The sequence below is a fragment of the Scomber scombrus genome, chromosome 21 (genome assembly GCF_963691925.1).
Source record: "Scomber scombrus chromosome 21, fScoSco1.1, whole genome shotgun sequence".
Classification (NCBI taxonomy): domain Eukaryota; kingdom Metazoa; phylum Chordata; class Actinopteri; order Scombriformes; family Scombridae; genus Scomber; species Scomber scombrus.
In genome coordinates, this window is record NC_084990.1 from 11,581,984 (window position 1) to 11,603,807 (window position 21,824).

The 21,824-nt window shown below is 41.1% G+C and overlaps 4 protein-coding genes across 4 annotated transcripts; 2 read left to right on the forward strand and 2 right to left on the reverse strand.

Moving 5' to 3' along the window:
* Positions 1-1,407: 1,407 nt before the first annotated feature.
* LOC134003565 (putative protein MSS51 homolog, mitochondrial) lies at positions 1,408-10,103 on the forward strand. The gene is made up of 6 exons (XM_062442802.1): positions 1,408-1,565; positions 1,813-1,962; positions 3,040-3,164; positions 3,468-4,031; positions 7,861-7,954; positions 8,751-10,103. The coding sequence occupies exons 1-6, from the start codon at positions 1,408-1,410 to the stop codon at positions 8,956-8,958; spliced, it is 1,299 nt and encodes a 432-aa protein (XP_062298786.1). The 3' UTR covers positions 8,959-10,103.
* Positions 10,104-10,814: 711 nt separating this feature from the next.
* LOC134003856 (putative protein MSS51 homolog, mitochondrial) lies at positions 10,815-14,482 on the forward strand. The gene is made up of 6 exons (XM_062443207.1): positions 10,815-10,831; positions 11,373-11,522; positions 11,622-11,746; positions 12,692-13,255; positions 13,350-13,443; positions 14,019-14,482. Exons 1-6 carry the CDS (start codon positions 10,815-10,817, stop codon positions 14,221-14,223), a joined length of 1,155 nt encoding a protein of 384 aa, XP_062299191.1. The 3' UTR covers positions 14,224-14,482.
* Positions 14,483-14,985: 503 nt separating this feature from the next.
* LOC134003857 (myeloid-associated differentiation marker-like protein 2) lies at positions 14,986-15,849 on the reverse strand. Its single transcript, XM_062443208.1, has one exon. The coding sequence runs from the start codon at positions 15,847-15,849 to the stop codon at positions 14,986-14,988; it is 864 nt and encodes a 287-aa protein (XP_062299192.1).
* Positions 15,850-18,284: 2,435 nt separating this feature from the next.
* Positions 18,285-19,181, reverse strand: LOC134003010 (myeloid-associated differentiation marker-like protein 2). Its single transcript, XM_062442092.1, has one exon. The coding sequence runs from the start codon at positions 19,179-19,181 to the stop codon at positions 18,285-18,287; it is 897 nt and encodes a 298-aa protein (XP_062298076.1).
* Between the last annotated feature and the right edge of the window lie 2,643 nt (positions 19,182-21,824).

Consider the following 21,824-nt stretch of genomic DNA (forward strand, 5'->3'; position numbering starts at 1 on the left):
GGGTGAAAATGTGATAATGCTGGGGCTGCTAGTCAGTGAGAATACTTGGCATGTGAATAAGTTAGCACTGTCATGGTCAGATATGTTAAGGAGAGAAAAGCTAAACCTGCCCTCTTGTGGGAAATCTTCACATCCAACCCTCTGGTGCTCTGTAGATATGAAGGAATTAATTAGATATAGGCTTTTCAAGTTTGTCTGCAGACATGATAAAGTCAAATTAGAGAGAGTATGAAATTGAAACGAGTACAGAGTTCCCTTAAAGTGGAATAAGACTCGTCATGAGCAATTCTCAGGTTAAGAATATAGTTTTATTGCTGCAAGCTGCATGAAGTTGAATACAGTTTGGTTAGTTTAGATTCAGCACTATTTGAGTACAGACATGTTTAACTCAAAAACACTAGATTAAATGTAGCACTGTAAAGTCTTATGTCCATGGTTTGATGTTTAAGATACTTTATTGATCCCTATTTAAAGCGTTATTGAAGTCAAATAAATTTAAAGAGAGCGTGTAATCAAGGGAAAATCTAAAGAAAGAAAGAGCCAAAGAGAGCCGTGCCACCCCCAGATGATCACATTTCTTTCCCCTCTTATTTTCCCTCGTGTCAGGCCAAGTGAATAAATCATGTGACACGCAAGTAGAAGGGGAGCGAGGATTGTGGTGAGCTGACAGAGGATTTTTTTGTCAAGGGCACTGGCATGATGACGCTCCTTCAAGAACATGTCTAATGGAGTCTTGGCTTGTCTCAGATTTGGGCGATCTTCATGTTGTCAGGGTTTCTGTCAGTGGGGCATTAGGCCAGTGTGTGTGTGAGAGAGAGAGAGAGAAAAGAGAGAGGAGTGTGGGGGGGGGGGTATTTTAAAACTACAGTGACGAGCCCAGTCAGAAGTGTATAGTCTGTCTACTTTACACCATTGTAGTTATGTTGGGAAAAATACTCACAGTATGTCTTGAGATTAACACAATTTAAAACATGTAGCTACAAAAGTCATGTTCATGTTTATAAGCTGTTTCATTGCTGCTCTGAAACAATCATATATCTTTGAGAAAGTCATAACTGAAAAACTGGAGGCCCTTACACATTTGCTTTTGTTTATTTTTGTCTTTGTGTCAGTATGGTATGTTACTTGGTTGTCAGTTGCAAAGTACATATGTCCTTCCATCAATGTCCACACTCTCAGCCCTGCTTCTTTTCCTTGTTCCTTATCCCTCATATCCTAATGACTGCTTTCTATTTGTAATCACCTGCCTGAAGTCTAAGGCAGTACATTGTAATTTCCATTTTATAAACAAACAAAATCATCATTGAATAATTGTCCACCTTTTGGAACAAACATTATGTGATACATGTACAATAACCCAACATTTAATGCTTCATTGCTCTCCTAGTGGGAAGTAAAGGCCACAACATGGCATCCCAGATCCCAGCGCTCCCACAGTCCTACGCTCCAACAAATGAGAGCGTCTTTTCTGACCAATCTGGCTTCTTCTCTCTGGATTCCAATGTTCCTGGACTCTCTAGGGTGATTCTCAATAGCCTCAACATGAAGGACTATGGGCAATACAGGTAAAAACTACTGATACTAACTTTGTTAACTCAACAGTCTTGTCCAGCTGGTACTCAGCCAAAATTCTTATTACATGACAAATAACATCCAGAGTTTGGTTAGTTCACGTGGTTGAATACTGATATAGTTGCACTGCCCTCCATTACTGCATGTGTGGCATGCTTTTATTTCTTGCTCTGTGCATTACTTCTGTGTCTCACGTTCCATAATATTCCTGAACATGTTTTGTGTTCATTCTTAAAAAAGGGCCGCAGTCGAGGGAAAGAATAAAGGAATCTCTTTCCGCAACTACAAGGACATGTTCAACAAGATGGAGGAGACCTTTAAATTCTGCACTGGCTGCAACAAACTCCCAGAGCATCTCACTGAGGGACAGAGCCTCAAGCGCTGCGTCAAGTGAGTGCAAAGCCAACGAGTGAAGGGTGATGCTTGAGAATGATTGGTGAGATCACTGACGCAGTGGTCCTTGGTGCATGATTTACAATATTCTAGTATTAACACTAATTAACATTAATCATTGTTGACAATCGCAGTATTTTTGGCAATGGAAACCTGGTGATTGTTTTGACTTGCATTGTCTTGCAATAGCTGTCATGTATGAAACATTACGCCGTCATGTCAGGAGCTCAATAACAGCTCACAAAGGTATGGACAGCTATACAAAGGTGGACAATGGCCAGTTGCAAATATAGCTAAGTCCCCTGACTGTGATTCATCTCTCTGCAACTCTGGACCCTATTAAGAGCAGCTTATTGCAGTTTATAAGGTCACAACATCACAGAATGAATTTCAAGAAGGGGATTGACAATAGAGAGAGTGACACATACTACGCTGCATATTTTGTTGGGGTTTTTTTGGGCTAATTTGTCATCTGGCTCTCTGGCTCTCTACCCCTCTATCTCACTCTCTCTTTCTCAGACAGCTTTGTGCATTTACCAGGAATTCTCAGCTGCCACCGCCTCTCTCAATAAAGTTTGCAGTAACAGCAGACATTTAGGCAGACAGAGGACAGAATTGGTGACAAATAAAACCATCCTTGACCTTTAATATCTTTGACATACCACCAGCAGTCCAACAGTGCCAGCATGTGACTTTCCAACACTTTTATGATTCTCATTCTGATTCAAATTACTCTGTTTATGACTCTTAAGGCCGAGGTATCTGTATTTTAAAGTCAAGGGCACTTATGTGTTCTGTGATTCGCTGTGTTGAGTTTGCTACTTAATGAAAGGTCAAATATGAAGATGGATTCTGAACAAATGTGAGATGCTATTGATGTCACGGCACAAGCAAAACATTTTGATCTAAAAATGAAGATGCTGTAATGTATAACTGATGCATCCATGAATGATTTTATTATAGTTCTCTGTTCATCACATAACTGATTGCAATGACCTTTTTTACTTGTAGAGGAAAGTTTCCTTTCACTGATTCCTCTTTATTTCTTTTTTTCTCTCCTTCTTTGTCTCACAGGTGTTTGAATGTGTATTACTGCACCAAGGACTGTCAGAGAAAGGACTGGCCTCAGCATAAAAAGGTCTGCAAGAAGCTGCGACTGGTGGGCATTGACAGACTTGTGGAGTGGCTGTCGTTTACTGGTGAGAAATGAATAGCTAGTGCTGCTGAAAGTAAAATGCCTTAATAGCTGTTTGAGGTCACAAAACAGAGAAAATCACATTACTGAAATAGCATACTAAGCTGAGCTGCAGAAATGAAATGCCTGAGAGACTAAAAGTGATAGAAAGCCACAGAGCAATACATTTTTAAATTTTTAATTAAAGTTCCTCAGCTTTTAAACGTCTCTGATTGCTTTAGAAATGCTAAACTTGCTGGACATAATCAGCTCCAATCTGTGACCTCAATTTTGTGGATCCATCATGCATGTTCTACCACCCACACAGGAAACCTGCCATTCCCTACTAAGAAGTGGTGTAAGTCAGCTGCTGAGGTGAGGAACTGGGAAGACTGGCTTTCCATGCAGGGTGACCTCAGTCCATGTCTTGATACCATCTTGTCCGGTGGCAACATGACAAATCTTTGGAAGAACAACTGCAGGCCACGGCCAGATGACGATGACCTGCGACAGTCTTTATGGCGGATTCAAAGCGAGTTCCTCTCTAGGGTTCTCACAGTTGGCATGGCTGTGCAGCACTTCAGCCTGGACCCATATGCTAAGCCTCTCACTATTCACCTAGCAGGGGCATCCCATAATGAATCCATGGGAGCCAGACTGACTGATTATGATGAGCTGAACAGCATGTTCCCTGGACACCAGGGCATAGAGGTAGTCATGGTGGGACCAGAGGTGGTGGACGGCCCCATCGTGAGGCCTCCACTCAGGGCCTTTGGCCCCAGGCAGAGGGTCTACATCAGCGCCTATAAGGGTCTCTACCACCAGTTCTGGGAGGAGCTGGTGGAGAAAAAGGAAGCAGCCAAGCCAGACCTGGTGGTTGGATATCATCCTGGTATGTACTCACAACATCCTGCCACACATGAGCAAATTTAATGTAAGAGATGTGATTGAACATGCACTAAAAGCTTGAGATATGTGTGGTTGAAAGGAGTCTTCTCACCTCAAATGGTGTAAATCATCCAGTGAAGATCATTATGATCAGTGTGGCTATAAATAGAAACTGCTTAGCTTAAGTGGTCAATTGTCTTGGAGAAACGGTGACTTGTCTCTCTTTATGCTTGTTTGACAGTTACCTATTTCAGGGAACAGAATGCGTGGGAGACATGTAACTCACAGGATCTGGTCTTTTCATTAGTGCTGTGCTTTTATTGGGGAATTGGGTGATTAATAGGATCAGCTTGGAAAGAGTTTGGCTTTTGATTGCTGGACTCAGCATAATGTGGGTAAGCTGCCCTTTTGAAAAGAGTGACTCTGTTCCCCTGTTGTATTCACTCTGGCACATGTTGTAAACCCCTGTCATGCAAAATCATTGATTTAAAACACCATCTCACCATCTCCAAACCATGTTGAGGACAAATATCTGACCTTTTATCTGAGTTTTTTTGATCAGTTGTTTTAATACTTCACCATTTCAGAATACAAAATACAACAACAACTTTTTTCCCACTTCATGTGTCCACCCTCACAGACAATCACCTCATTATAAGTGGCACTACAACCCTATACCTCCTAAGCTCTGCACTGAATCTGTTCTCTGACCCTTTAACCTGCAAAGCAGCAAAGCCCTGACCCAACCACGCCCATAACCGCTAGCTCAGTTATCACTGCGCGCTCCGCCGGAGCTAAATATACAGGTATCAGTCATCCTGTGAGTAAACTGCCTTGAGTGGCTGGCTGCATTTCATACCGCAAAGCTGGCAGAGCACTGCATTATGACACTGTTTAAGGGTTAGGGGAGCAGGCAGCATGACAAAAGGTTTGTGTGTGTGTATGCGTGTAAGAGTGTGTGTTTGTGAAAGTCACAGTGAGGAAGAGAAGCAGAAAGGGAAAGACTAGAAGGCAATGAAAACAGATAAACAGAGGAAACAGGGAGACACTGACCTTAAGGAATAAGGAGGGTGGGGGTGAGGGGGGGGGGGGGGGTGATATCAGCTGTCAGCTCTCACAAAGGAAAATGGAGGTAGGCTAAGTAATGTCATCCATACAAAGATAGAGTAAATTCAAACAGAACATCAATATAGCTTGTGGTATCTATGAATGAATGAAAGTTGTATCAGAGAAATCCTTCCTAAAAGATTCAGACCAGGAACCAAAATATGTCTTCTCAAGCCACTTTGTCTACCATATTGTATCGTTCGTGCCAGCACCAGGCAGTTATGCAGTCATTAACGGACAGAAGCATCTCTTTGTCACCTTATCTCCTGAAGGTCTAAATGCCTAAACGCTAACTCATTGTTAAATGTTTTATCATGATGAGAAGTGTAACCTCGGGGATATTCGTATCACAGTATGCATTATTCAAATCAATCTCTTTCTGCTGTTTGAGGTCCCTGGAAATTTGGGGCAGGCGGCGGATAACATGATACCATCTGTGTGCCAGTATCACGGGCCTCAGCAATCCTCTGCCTCTGTGGTATGCTCGGAGCCCCCCCTACACACACATTACCAGTGTACACTCCAGTTTGAATGGTGCAGAACAGCTGAAGCTTTAAGAAATTCATGTTGCAGCGTTCATATTTCTCCCATGCATAGTTTCCTTGCAGAAGCACTTATCCTTGATTTCCTTGACTTTTCCTTATTAAATATTAATCTGTGATTACATATTTTTTTCTGGATAAACTAATAATTTTATTGAGCAGTGAAGGGAAATCCTCTGTTTCCTTCTGCTGTTTTTTTTGTCTCTCAAGGACACATAAGCAGGGTGGATTTACAGTATTTGCTGCCATGGTGGCTTGAACCTCAGTCATCTGGTTGAAGGACGAGTTATTCACTTCACTAAAAAAAAAAAAAAAATACTACTGAATAAACCAGAGTCAGGGGAAAGTGACATCTGTCAGTTAATATGCTGCAGGATAATGTACCCAACCCAGCTTAAATATAGCTGGACCGCTGTAGTTGATTGTCAGCGTGTACTGTATGTGCAAGAATGTGGAGAGTGTGCTGGTGTGTGAGTTTGAAGTCTGGGGAAGTTCTTAAACGGGGTCATCTCGTTTGGAGCGAGATTAACTTTGTCATATTGAGTGGTAGGAAGGCTGAACACAAACACTGAAAGTGACAACAACAAGAGGAAGACATGGCAAGGTGGAGACTAATCGAGTGTAATCCGTTCGATCTTTACCTCGCCAGGGAGAGAGACCTGACTTTGTCTCTGTCGGTTTGTGTGAGACTCACAGGATGAGAAACAGAGAGCTCAATAAGTGCTTTTTAGTGTCAGTGTCAGTGTCAGCCAACTCATTCAGAGGGAAACAGGTTTGTTGCAAGTGTAGTTTATTCTAGATTTTTCTTTTTCGTTAAGCTACCAATTATTTTGTTAAGACTACTGTTAACTACATGAACAGAAAATGTTCTGTCAAATTTACAACAGTTTTGGATACTCATACAGATGAGTACATGGTAGATTTTGTTGTTTTGTGTGCTCCTTTTATGGGTTCAAACAGGGCTCAGCTGTGAAGGAAAAAGATGATGTCACTTTGTGCCAATCATCATTTAAATCATCTGATGACAGTTGGTAGATTGTTTGGTCACTGCCAAGTAAATGTGATAACACCACACACATACAGTCCCAATGAAAGTTTCCAAGGGTTAAACTGGAATGAATAATGCCTATGATAGGTTTTTTAAACTATCATGATTGCTCATATCGTCCTGAATATTTAACACTAAATGTCTTTTTCCTTCTTGTTCCTTCAGTTGGATGTTTGAGCTTCACTGTGCAGAATGATGTAGGTGCAGAGATGGACACTAGAAGGATGTTTTCACATTCATCCGCTTAAAAGTGGAAAGTTTCTCTGTTCTCACCATAAATCTCAGTTGCATAGCTATGAGCGTGTTTTTTGACACACTAGTTTAATGATGTTAAAACTTGAAACATCCAGTGCATATAAACTGAGGATAGATTTTTCAGGGATATCGGAGACATATTGTGTAGTAGTAGTAAAAATATTTGTATATTCATAGATTCTGGATTTTTCAACGAGAGAATGAGAAAAAGTTGCTTTAAGACTTTTGAACTTATCAATTGACTGTTTTTGTGGAGATACAGTAATACAGATAATAATTCAAAGTAAAGTATTTTTGGTACTCTTAAAAGTATATTAAAGATTATTTGGTAATTTGTATACTACCTGCTCGACACCAAACATCAACTAACTGATAGACATAGACAAGCATTTAGCAGCATTAGAGCCAGGTTCCCTCAGGAGTTGGTGGAGAGCAAAACAGAGTTAAAGACATGAGAGTGAATAATGGATTTGCATTCATCGGGTGGTCGGGAACATGATTCCAGATGAATGCTAATGTTGCTGTGCATCTGCTGGATGTGAAAATAGGAAATTTGTTGGCTGATATGATCAACACAGCAGCTTAAAAATGTGATAGCATGTCAGAGTTGTGTTGATAGTTAGTTTAGTTTTCAGGGGCTTAAACAATGAAATGTGTGACAGACTGGTTACTTATCATATTAACAAGTTGGCTGTACAACTTCCTGAATGGATGACTGGTGGCATGAGTCGTGTTTTCACAACACATCCAGGCTGACATTCTTGTTTTTTTTACAACTAAAAAAATATATTTTCTCTTGATATCTATATGAGGGCATTTGATATGATTCTTTATTGCTTACTGATATTACTCATATGTGTTTTACTGTGTTTTTAACTCAGGGTTCCACGCTAACAAGGGTCTGATCGAAGGTTGGCTGCCCACCCTTCTGCTGCTCAGAGACTTTAACATACCCTCCTTCTTCACCATGTTCAGGTTAGTCACATTATTGTAACCCTAAAAAGATTCACCTGTTTATACCTGAGATAATAAGATTCATATTCCTTTGTTTCATACTGCTCTCTTCCAGAGGGAGCCATCAAATTGAATTGGTACAATCTGCTTCCTGAATATCCAATATCCACATCATTTTATATAGTTGAACAGTTTGCTTTCCACCTTTTCAGCCTTGCTCTTCTCTGCTTCTATCACAAACTTGTAACATAGAAAATGTCTTACCTGTTAAATGCAGGACCCGCCAAACCAACTGCGCCTCCTCCTCCTCCTCTTTCTATGCTGTTGTTTAGAGGATCGTGCTCCCCCTTATATCACATATATCATGTTTTGGTCTCCCTACTCTTCACCTTCCTGACCTATTCACCACAGTCCACAGTCTCAAAGCACTTACCGTCACCCACGACCCAGATTACACCCCCCCTTCTCCACTTCACACTCCTTCCCTCCTGTGGCAGAAGCCAGTTCCCTGTTTGTGTAAAGGCCAGGTTGAAGGAAAGATTGGTTTCCTCTGCTGCAGGCACTCTCAACAAACTCCCCCTGTAGACTGTAACCTGATGATTTAGCAAAGTTACTGATATAGTTCTCTCTCTCTTCTGTTGATGCCGTTCCCCTATAATTCCTGTCAAACTGTTCTCTTGTGGGTGGATGTTAAAATAATTCTGCGAACAGGTGTTTAATCTCTCACCAGTCTCTCACGAGGATAATGAAATGAAACTTACTTCATTAATTGGTTCCTTTGCGCTCTCTCTCTCTCTTTCTCTCTCTCTCTCCACAGTGAGATGGAGCTCGAGTGCTCCCTGCAGATCCTCCACGAGTTGGAGATTCACATCAGGGACAGTGGACCCAATCCATTCACCTCACAGAAGCCAGAGCAGGTCCAGGCCTGCCCCAACAAAATGCCAGTCTACTGCAACTCTCAATACATCCGTTTCCAAGGACTGCAGCCACAACAAGAATCTGAAGAGGCCAGTCCAGACAACTAAAAGGCCATTATGAATATTGTCAAAGCCTGGTTGGGGTGCCACAAGTCATGCCCTTTATAGATGTGGGTTTCAAAATAGGGTATTGGGACTTTTTAGAGCTCCTGTAGAGGTTTTCTGCAACCTTTCAGAGATGGACAACGCTCCATCATGCTGCCACTGGTCGCTGAAGCTCACATAAGGTTCACACTCATTTATCACTTTTAAAAAGACACATTCATAGCTGCAACAGCGTGCCAAACACAGCTCTTTGAATATTTAAATTATTAATTAACGAGGCAGATTACAGAAATCACTCAGAGCTCCGCTTAAGGCTCATTTTGTTGGATGATTGCACCTGAGGGCAGCAGCAGGGCTCGGAGGTTTTTTGGTGCCCTGAGGTGAAACTGATGTTGGATACAAAGGCTCATGGGTATATAAACGTAATGAGACCAAAATGAGTTCACTCATCATTTGACGGTTGCCTGTAATTTGCTCTGCAGCTTGATGTGTTCTCAAATCACACACTAGCTGCATCAAATCAGATCATATGCATACTAATGTATCACATGATTTCAAACTAAACCTAAATAAATGATAGAGTCACACAACACCTGAATGTACCTTTAGTGTTTTGTATATTTTTTTCATCAATATTCATCTAGTCATTGAGTTCTAGTTATCCTCCTTAATAGTAATAATAATATGAAAGTGGTTAATACTCAAGCATTCTGACATGTAACAGGCAGGCTATGACACCTTGTATCTGTCTTTTGGACACTATATTGCAGTATTATTTTCAGAGTGTTGTGTTTGGACCCAGTACAGGACATGTTTTTATGCGCTGAGAAGACTCATCCAAACTCTCCAAGGGCAATAATGCCTTTTACCTGTCTCTTAACAATACAAAAGACAAGCAGCATTTAGTTTTATTCTGGTTGAACTGTCAGTAACAGTGAAACTTTATGATACAATGCAATCAAAAGACCAGCGTTAGCCACTGGGTTAAAAGTGACCATCAAATAAGTCACTTATCTGATTCTCAACAAAGCTGAACATTATGAGTGCCACTTATTGCAGGCCTATTATACAGGATTGATTTATATTGCAAGGCCAAAATCACTTTGCCTCTGTAGACTTAAAAATGCCACTTCATCACTAAACACTTTCCCTACTGCAAACATGTCAAATAAAGGTTTGTGTTACCTCTAAAAATCCTCTAAATTCTGTATTTAGCTTCAGCCAAAAAGATGAATGGCTTAATTTTTCTGCAATTCACCAGCAGTGAAGTAATACTTAACATTAGGTAATATTTTAAATTGAGTTGGGATTGTTGAAATTAGGGGTCAATATGCTTTGGGAGCAGTTATTTGCAGCCATGAAAAAGTGAATTTCTCTGTTCCTTGTTGGATTCATGTGTGAATACAATTATTAATCAATCATGACTGATGGCAATCCATGTGTTTTGCTTCATGAAACCCGTGTTTTCTGTGTGACACTGACATCTAGTGGATAAAAGTTGCAAAAGCAATATCAACTACAGGTGTCGCTATAATGGGATATTTGATGTATTGCTGGGTCGTCATCACAAGTAATTAACTAATTGAACGTGATTGTCCTTGAATCATATCTTACAACAATGGATAGGTCTATGGTTTATTGCCATAAAAACATGTATCTATACAGATGTGAATTGGTAATATGGCTCATATATTTACAGTTCCTGTGTAGTCAGGAATGGTCTAAAGTTGTCAGATCTTTCTAGAAGGGAAAGCACAGGTGTTATATCTGGCAGCTCCCAGCAGGCCGCTCATATAACAAACCACCAGCAGCAGCAGGAGGAACACAAACACTAACCAGCGTGTTAAACTCTACGCTAAATGACGGAAGCAGAGAGGTAAGTGCAACTGGAATGAACGTTTTCTCCCTCTTGGCTACCTTAACATGAAATCATTTTCCTAATTTTCATGGCCACCTTAAACACACCAAATTATGCAGCCTCGGTGTCTGAAGGCACGCGCAGCAGGAAGTGCCTCGTGCTCGTCAACAGTGACTGCTTGACATTTGAATGGCATTTTGAGATACTAGCATGCCACCACAGCCTGGCACTTCATGCTTTTTGCTCCCAGCTATTCACTTTTTGTCCGAGTTGTCACCATTAGGCTCCAGGCCCCATTTTATGCGACATTATATGTAAAACTCACCATGGTCATGCTGTCTGCCCATTCTCCTTCACTCCCCTCCTCCTACAACAAATGTCCCAGTCTAAGAATAGAAAAGTGCAGCTCTCATTGGTGACTGGTGTGAATATGTGGTTATAAGCTCACTAGACTATTACATATTGAACATTTGTGTGTTTTGTGATATCTGTGGTTTGTGACTTGAAATAGTTAATCAATTACTCTAGTCCATTATTATGTTCTATTTTCTTTCTCCAGAGCTGGCCCGGAAGCCAGGGGCAAACCCACGGCCTTCCGGTCTCAAAAGGAAATGTTTGAGAAAATGGAAGATTCTTTTAAGATCTGTGCATGTTGTGAGAAGCAGCCCAATCAACTTTCAAACCCACAAAGCCTGAAGCGTTGTGGCAGGTAAATAAAAACAAGATCCCATCCAGTAGACCTGTGCGGCCATGATGCCCTTCATTAATGTTTACAATCATATTTCCCACTTTTGTCTTCTTTGCACAGATGTCTAAATGTGTATTACTGCAGTAAAGAATGTCAGAAGGATGACTGGCCAAAACATAAGAAATTCTGCTCTGTTCTCTGTCAAGCTGCCATTGACAGAATCGTGGAATGGCTTGTGGTCAAAGGTACTGTAACGGGTGGAGTTGGTAGGACCCAGTAGCAGCACAGAACACCAGTGAGCAGTTTTAAATGATCTTTATTATATATAGTAAGGTAACAGAACAGGCATCTGGCAGAATGTGTAGGGGAACAGGCTGGGCTCAGGGTCACTGAAGACAGAGTTGGCAGCAGGTAAGATTATGCCAGTAGCACTCACAGACATGAAGTTGACAGGATCAAAGCCGGAGGACGCCACACAGCCACAGACGATACTTGAGGTCAGGGACAGAAGGCTGGTGCGTTTACCGGGGAAGACATGAGGAAAGGAGGTCCAAGGCAAGCAGGGTCGAAACCAGGGAATCAGTCCGCTAATTAGTGCTGGAAGGTCTGGCATGAAGCAAATGCAAATGACAATCTGGCAAAGAGTGAGTGGACAACAGGAGTATATATATGCAGGCTTGATTACAGATGGGGTGCAGCTGAGAGTCCAGAAGATAACTGATGAAGCCCAGGTGAACAGAGTTAACTGATGAGGTGGGTGTGGCTTATTAGCAGGAGTAGAGCAGGGGGTGTCGTAAATGGAATTTTACCAGCAGCAGGAGAAGAGCAGAACAGACTGTGACAGGTGAAGCATTATGAGTAGATAAGACATGCAAAATCAAATCAAATATCACAGTATTTTTGACCAAATACCTCAATATTGACATTGCAACAATATTGTAGAGATGATTGTTGATGCTAAATAAGTAATCATGAGTAATGTGGATATAATGACTAAGTGGGTAAAGGCAAATAATCACTTTACTGTAATGTGGCCTTAAAAACCAGGAAAAGACAACACTTGTGCCATATCACAATAATACAATACCACAAATCTAAGATGATATCTAGTCTCATATCATATATTGATATAATATTGATGTACTGCTCCGCCCTAATTGAGTGGGGTTTTTTCTCCATTGTGCCATCAGGAGATCTTCCATTCCCTACAAACAAATGGTCAAAACCCCAGTCAGAGATTAAGGGCTTGGATGACTGGCTCGCCATGCAGGGAGATCTCACAGCTCGCCTTGATCCCATTTTGACCGGAGCAAACATGAAAGACTTGTGGACCAACGCTGGCAGGCTTCGACCTGTAGACGGTGACCTGAAGCAGTCACTGTGGAGGGTTTGCAGTGAGTTCTTCTCCAGGCCGCTGACCATATCCTGGGGGATGAGGCTGTTTGGCCTCAACCCTTATTCCAGACCTCTTACTATTCACCTGGTGGGAGCAGGCCAGAGTGAGACACTGGCAGCCAGACTGACTGACTATGATGAGCTGAACAAAATGTTCCCTGGACACCAGGGCATAGAGATAGTCATGGTGGGACCAGAGGTGCTGGACAGCCCCATCATGAGGCCTCCACTTAGGGCGTTTGGCCCCAAGCAAAGGGTCTACATCAGCGCCTATAAGGGTCTTTACCACCAGTTCTGGGAGGAGCTGGTGGAGAAAGAGGAAGCAGCCAAGCCAGACCTGGTGGTTGGATTTCATCCAGGTGAGGACATCTTCCCCATAAGATGTAATATCATATTATATATGTTGATATGATGGTCCTCATTATACACACTACATTTATTTTTTGTGCCAAGGGTTTGATGCCAGTCAGGGTCTGGATGAGGGTTGGCTTCCGACACTACTTCTTCTTAGGGATTATGAGATTCCTTCTCTTTTCACTGCTCTCAGGTGAGTGTTACAGACCAGTAATCGCACACTTAACATAGCTGTTGTAATGGAATATTGATCGCTAAATAATAAATATTGAAGTGATTTATTGCAGTTGACAAATAGGAAATGGGTTGCAGATTATTTCAATACAGTAATCAGATTACCAATTCTTAGAAAAAAGCATTGGATTACAAATTTATAGAGAGGATGATGTGTCTTGAAATGATGTCACTGTAGATAATTACACTACTAATCAACTAAATCATATTGTTAATAATTTATGTTGCACTTAAATTATTTGGTAAAGTGCACAAGTAAGTAGTATTGTCTTAAATATTCATTACATGCTCCTGCCGCCATCCATCTGATTTCACAGTTAATATTATACAAATTGGCACATTGATATTGATTTGTATTATTTGCATTACTGTTAAATACCTTACGCATATGTTTGACAGTATGCAAACATACATTTACAGTTAACAAAGCATACTATTTATCCTCTCGCTGCTCTCTTATCATCCTTTTAAACTCATCCATGACATTTGTGATGTGTGTAATGGCAGCTGATGCTTCTTTTTCTGCATCCACAGTGAGACAGAGATGACCTACTCCCTGCAGATCCTGTTGGAGCTTGAGATGGACATGAAGGGAAGTGGTGCCAACCCCTTTGCATCACTGAAACCAGAAGCGGCACGCACAAGTCCCAACAAGCCTCCTTTCTACTGCAACTCCCACTACTTCTCTTTTCGAGGTCTACTGGAGAATGTGGAGTTTGAGGAACCAGAGGAGGCCTGAAGGAGCTATGTGCTGTGATTGCAAACACACATGTCTGAAACTCAGGTTTTTTCTATGAATCGTTGATATTTGAAGTCTCTGTAAGCTATTTAATAAGTTCTAGTCATGCCATTCTGCTTTGTGAGTATAAGTATTTGCTCTGACATTTACATTTACTATCTCAGTACCATGGCATTCAACTGCCAGAGTTGTGTTATTTGAATATACTGTGTGTGAGCTGTTGTTGTATTAAGAGAGCTACAATAAAACAGTGTATACACAGTCAAATGTCTACTGGTACTGTAAGTCTACAGTAAAAAGTATCCAGTTGTATAATGTGGGGGAAACTGCATTGCACACTCTGGTTGAGCCACAGACATAATAATAATATAAAAATCCCCTTTCATACATCATAAACTTCTAATTATTTATGACAAAGTAAAATAAAACATGTTCATCAGTTCAGTATGGAATTTATTTGCAATTAACAATATATCGCCAAAACAACCTTTTTTTTCAACATTTGGTCACTCACTGATATGGACACTTGCATACTGCAATGTAGGATTTAATGCCACATTAAATGCAATTTAAAAAACTGACTGAACTACACATTATGTGTAATAATCAATAAGTAATCATTCATTACCTTACCTATATACGCAGCTACTGTCTGTTAAATATTCTCTTCAATTGGTCAACTAGCAAATGAGGAACTGAAATCATGCACAAGTAAATCAGTGTTTCCATCAATCTCTGAAGCACATGTCATGGCAAAAATGTTTAGCGAGCTTTGATAGACATAACCAGATCTACAATGTAAAGGATAAGATTGAATATGGCTCCAACAGTAACAGCATTCAGGTCTGCAAAGGCACATTTCCAGCAGTTGTAGGGGTGTCCAAGATAGTGGGTACGGTAGTAGTAATAGTGCCTGTAACCAAAGACACACCAAAGAATGACAGCGAGCAGGTACAACAGCGCTGCCAAAATGTTGAACACGAGTTCCATCAAGTTCAGTCCAAATGAGACTAGACACCGCAGTAGCTTGAGCAGATGGAGAAGAATGATGACTACAGTGGCGAGCAGGCAAACGAAAAAGACAATGACGCTGCATATCATTCCACCCGGACGAGGGGCCCATGGCAGAAGTGCAAAATAGTCAGAGGCTGCAGTGAGGATAATACAAGCTATAAAGGCTTCAGCTGTGCGGAGAACTCCTCTCAAACCGGATAAGTAGCCTTTTGGACACTTCATTTTTTGCATTATTGAGTCAACCAGGAAGATCCCAGTGGCAATCAGGGAGAAGACGAGACAAAAAATTAATGAAATGCAGGAGAGGCAGACGAAAACAACCCCAAAGCTGATTGACGCAGAGATGATCATCACAGTACACAGCAAGGTCAGCCCGCAGCAGAGGTCAGCCCAGTTGGGAAGGAAGGCAGCGAGGAGGATATTCCACTTCAGGGCCTCCATCACGAGCAGGACCAGAGGCACAATGATGCAAAAAACCCAGACAAAGTCACACCAGATGCCCCATGGTCTCACTATCCTGCCCATGGACAAGGAGATGCAGAGAGCTAAAGCACTGAAGATTATTTCCAGGAGGCGCAAAATGGCCTGCATGGATTTGAATGGGCCACACATGATTCAAATTAGAAGTCTCAGATCTTGAAAGTAGGAAGAAGTCACTATTTATGCCAATACTCCGCAAGATTAACTATACTTCACGCTGCTTGGTCAGTGAACTGTGAACACTTGATTCCTTGTGGCTGAGGCTTCTTTGGTCTCAGGTAGGGATGGAGGTGAGTCTTATTCAAACAGGCAGACATCATTTACATACACCTTTTATTCAAATTTCTTCACTCATGAATCGCTCTTTGGACTCTATCTGTTAAGTGGAAGGAAACTGTTGTGCACAGTTTATTTGACAGTGTGTTACCCCCAATAGACACTGTTGTTTATTTCTGCTTATCTGGAGGTTTTATTTCTGTATTTCATGTCTACATTTATTTTAGTTTATTCAATAATTTATTCAGTAGTCAAAAATTTCAGAATCCAGCATCAGCTAATTTTATGCATCCCCCTATGTGCTAAAATCAGTACGATAAAGATGAATATCTGAAATATCTCTGTTTTTATCTTTTTATCTTCCATGGATCAGATGCCTGAGATAAAGAGAATTGAGTTGAAAACAGAACAGATTTTTCTAACCTTAACCAGATCTAATTCTCAGAATTAAAGATTTCTTGGAAATTGCTATTTTAAAAATGAATATTAAACATTATGATTTATGACTCTGTCTCTTTCAAATACACAAGCAGAGACGCCTTAACGGGGCAGGCAACCCAGGCAATTGCCTAGGGCCCCGAGCTGAAGGGGGCCCCGAGGGACGGCTGACGTCAATGACAAAATAATGGAACTGCTTTAGACGCTGCAACGACAAAGCATCGGAAATGCCCCGCACAGGGCCCCTTCCGAGTTGTCACTGGCTAGCTGCTAGTAGGGGGGCCCCGACAGACGGCTGATATCGCTCCATATCAGCCACACAAGTTGAAACCACCGTAGACACTGCAATGACATGTCGGGAATCTCCCTAATGGGGCCCCCCTACTAGCTGGCATCGTCGTGCGGTCCCTGTTAAACACAGATGAAAACATGAAGCGAACATATCTCTCTGGGCACACGAAAAGAAAAAAAACAATAAGAGGATGAAAAGAAAAACGTGACAGTGGTAAGTGGGAATGTGTAAGCTATGTGTGTTACATTATAAAAAAGTAGTGCTGCCAGCCAGCCTGCCACTTTATCCCAAACTCCCAGTCATCCACCAAGCACCAAAAAAGTTTACTGCACATTAAAGTCTGTGTAAAGTGAATTCAGCCATTTTCTTCTAAAAACATTAAATAGGTCATAAATGTATTTCTCAAGAATTGTGGAGCTAGGCTTCACAAACTGTTTTAAAATGTCTGTGTTCAGGATTTAGTGGGCGGGTCCAACAATTAGCATAAACCCGACCCTGCTCCTTTGCCAGTTAGCCGAGCTAGCAGCCTAGCTAGGTGGTGACATTGATTGATAGGTGACACTTGGTAGAGCGCTTGGGAGCAGAGACAGGCTGATTTTTACACAATTTCATATATATATATGTATGATTTATTTTATATGTTCATTATTTAATAAAAAGATTTCTCTACTGATCCTTAGTCCTGGACTTCATTCATCATTATTCAGGGGGGCCCCATGGTCCTTCTTGCCTAGGGCCCCCAGGGGGTCTAGAAACACCCCTGTACACAAGTGCATATTTTTCCTGTAATTTTGGGCTTTTTCATCCTGTATTGAAAGAATGAGGTCACATATGTCTTTATTGGAGAGTCCCTTTATTCCCATTTCACACAAACAGCTTTCAGCATTCTGGACTTTATCAGTGTTTAGATGACACGGACAGATTTCAGGAAATACAGGTGTGTTCATTCATGTGTAATGTCATTTTCAAACAGGCAGCATGCAAGATACTATACAACTTTCAACATTTATTGGCAGTGCCATAGACAGGTCATATTTCAAATTCACTATAAAATCACACCAACAGATCAGACAGTATAAAAATGTAGCAAAATTACAAATAGAAATGAATTTTAGGTTAATACATACTTCAAATTGGCACACAGTAAAAAAAGATACATAGGTTGTAGTAAATCTGACCATATATTAATATGCTTTTGATTGTCAGTCTGTTCATTTACATGAGATACCTGATAAAATGCCTGATAAAAAAAGAGCTACAGTACTGTTTATTTTCAAAAAACAAGCTGTGTACACTGCAAATAGCATCTATTTGTTTACAGTGTGACCTCTGTGCACAGATCTGGCCTCTAAAATCAGTATTTACACATTTCTCCAGCAAGAAACTAAAAGCTAGAATTCCCTATCAACTTTTAATCCTGTGAACTGAGATGTGCGGCATTTATTTGAATGTGTTTTCCCTCTGTGTGGATCATACTTACATTTATCACATTTGCATAGATGTTTAAAGGCACAGTTAAAGTTTGGACAGTTTAAAAAGATCATAGAAGTCAGCAGTCATTTTATGTGCGTTTAAAGTTACAGATACCAAGGAGGGTAAAAATTAGGTCCACTATGAAAAGAATGAGATTCACATATGTCAGGAACGCAACCATAAACTCAATGGCCCAGATACAGAAGCTGGGAGGACAGTCTTTGGGACGAGGATTGTTTTTGAACATGAAAATGGGCCAGATGATAGCAGCAAATACATACAGCACAACTGTGATCACCAGAAATATAAACACAAACTTGTCCAAGTTAAAGGGCAAACACTTCTTCAGTTTTTTGAGGATGTTGGTGGCTATGATAACAGGCAAGATGGGGAAAGGAATGATATATGCTATAACACAAAAGATCAGAGCTGGCTTGTCTCTGTAACCAGAGAGTGATATGAAAATCATGCAGCTTACAAACGCCTCCATAACTTTCCAGAATCCTGGCAGGGCAGCCAGGTAGCTCCCTGTCTTCCTGTCTAGAAATTTATCCTTCACCACCTCAAGTACATAGAGAATGCCACACAAGAAAGCAAATATACTCACTATCCAGCCATACACACATTTCAGGCATGCATAGAAGTTGGCATAGGTGATAGCCACAGTGACAGTCATGAGTGAAGAGGACATGGCCATCCCTGTAGCAAAGTCAGGCCAGTCCATGCAAAACAGATTGAGTGGGATATCAAGCTTGAACATCTCAATGATGGTGATGATGAGGGTCATGATGGGGCAGAAGGCCCAGGTGAACATGGCGTAGTTCCAGTAAGTGTGGCTGCTCCCTCCTCTGAAGGCACCCAAGAGAAAGGTGACCACACACAGGATGATCTGACACATGTGGAGCCCACCTCGGCCGGTCAACAGGGTAGCAGGAGAAAACACAGCCTTGGACAACGTATCCTTAACATCATCGATTATTCCCATCTCTTTTTGAATGAGCAGGAGTGCTGTTGAAATAAATGTCCTCACAGACAGGTGCTGGAAACTGGAATGAGATGAGTTTACATCTGCTTTACTGCCTTTCAGCTCCACCTCCCATGAAGTCCTTTACTGCCTTTCTGGTTTGTATAATATTCATGAAACAGACGATGCGTAGTGATAAATATCTACTGCAGCAGATATGAAATGAATGAAATTCTTTGTTCCTCAGAGCGTGAGTATGTAAAGCCACCATTTTCAACACAGGGATATTATTATGTTATAGTAATTTAATATTTTTTGTTGTGTCTTTGTGTCCTTTTCAATATAATTTTAATACAATACATTCATTTGAATAAAATGTATCATCTCTAGGTGAAGGATGTTTTTCTCTGCATGAGGAGGATTTCCACTATAAGTTGGATACTTCTTTGCTACCTGATCAACACCCCACTTATCCTGGTCCTGCAAGAACTACTCAGCTGCCTCAAGTGGCATCACCAGTTGATAGATGTGATGGACTAAATGTGATGTGCAAGATATCTGAAATGAGATCCCTGATCATCCATTGAGGCACAATGAGAACTAGAAAACTGCAAGCAGTGTCGAACGGGCCCTCGCACCGCCCAGTTCGCCCCCCAAGCGTAACGCACAAAAAAGCCTCTTGGACCCATACCCTAACCCTAACCCTAGGTACCAACAGGAAGTCGGCCATGTTGATTCACAGGTACATTTTTTCTGCCGTTTTCCCCCATTTCCAGGGCTCGTACTTTAGCCAACTCCTCCTACAGTTTTGACTCCAGAGACTTCAGATTCGATCTGTATCATCCTCAGACCTTGACGATGAAAACTTCTGCTATGCATTTGCCTGCGTTATACCTGGTGGGCGTGGCAGTCGTTTGTTTATATAAACAAACAACTTCTTATAACTCCTCCATACTCAGATGTGTCCGAGGAGAATGTCACACCTGGTGAAGCCGTTTCAATTTCAACATCATTGGGCGTGGGTGTGGCAAGGGGTCTCCACAGCGCCCCCTAACAACAGGTCATGTGACCAAAAACGTTGTCTGATCTTCGTGAAATTTATAGGACTCATAGGTCTCATCGGTATACCCCCAAATTATTTTTTTTCATAGATTATAATGTACTCAACTGCATTAAAAAAACGCACTTTAATCATTTGCGGCCGGTCAATGCGGGGCGCTGGGGCGCCGCCCCCATCAAATGTCTGGCCAAAATCTACTTAAACATATTAAACATAAATGAATTAGAAAATGCTAAATAATTATGAAATAAATAGTATTTGTTTGCAAGATGGTCCTGTTAGCCTCTAAGCACCTGTCATCATTCATTATAAATCGATTCCAAATGGTATTTTATCAATTTCTATACGTACTTCCTGTATGTGGGGCGCCGGACTAATGGAAGTCAATGCAAGCCCTCAAACTTTTGACAAGCACATGACCTGAGGCTGCTCTCTCATTGGCCTGCGTCACGTTTCCCACGGGGCGCCCGGACACGCCCACTTTTATTGGCAGCGAATTGTTGTTGTTTCATGTTTTTTAATCTACTGTGATTGGACAGTTCCGGCTGTCATTCACGCCCTCCCGTCAGCTGCTGTCACCCAAACTCTGGAGCCGCGGAAATTAAAGAAGATTATTTTGTAATTTCTCTACAAAAACCTAATTTCACAAGACTTTAACTAGAAGAGAGAAAGAGGATAAAGCAGCAGCAGGTGATGGAGGAGCTGAGAGTATCTCCTGCTGCTGTTATGATAAACGGAGCTGGCTAGCTGGATGCAGTGTGAGTTATTCCTTTTATTGCTTAATCTGTTTGCTGTTTCAAAGTGTCAGCACCGAAACGTTGTGGACAACGACAGGGGAACGAGACCTAAAACATCTCTCTGAAAAAAATCAAACAGAAAGCTGCAGCCATCGAGACAATAGCATGGAGCTAAGTTGTTTTTAGCATGCTTAGCATTGCTGAGCTCTTTCTGCAGCTGTTTCACCACATCTGGCCACATGTAGACCTCTGCTATGCCAAGCTCCAGAAGAGGAACATAGATTCAGTCAGTGGCTGCATCCAGCAGCTCCAACAGGACATATAAAAGATCAGGTAGTAGCTGCATTGCTGTTATTAATATTGTAAAGTGTTAAAAAATACTTTATAAAAGACATAACTATGAAGTGTAAAAAACTAAAATGCATAAATGCAGGATAAGAAATGATGTAATTTTGACTATTACAGTTGATTTGGGTACATTTCATTATTAAAATAAGTAAATACATTATGCCTAATCACAGCAGTGTATAGTGCTTAATGCGCCATCTATTGTCATGTTTAGGTATTGCAACAACTAACAGATTACAGTGAAATCAGGACTGAAGACACAATAACTAAAATATAGGTGGTGTCTCTTTTTATTATTACCTTATTGGTAACTCTGCTTTAACTGCTGGTATCTTTAAGTGATGTGAGTGAAATGGGCATTTTATCATATCTGGTTATAATTTTTTATTCCTCTCTCTGTGGGTCAGAGATACCATACTGGGACAAACCAGGGGACATTATAGTGTGTTGTGTTGTTTTTAGATTAGTTTTTCTTTCTTATTTATATTTTTTTGCTGCGGTATGAAGTGGTGCTACGGC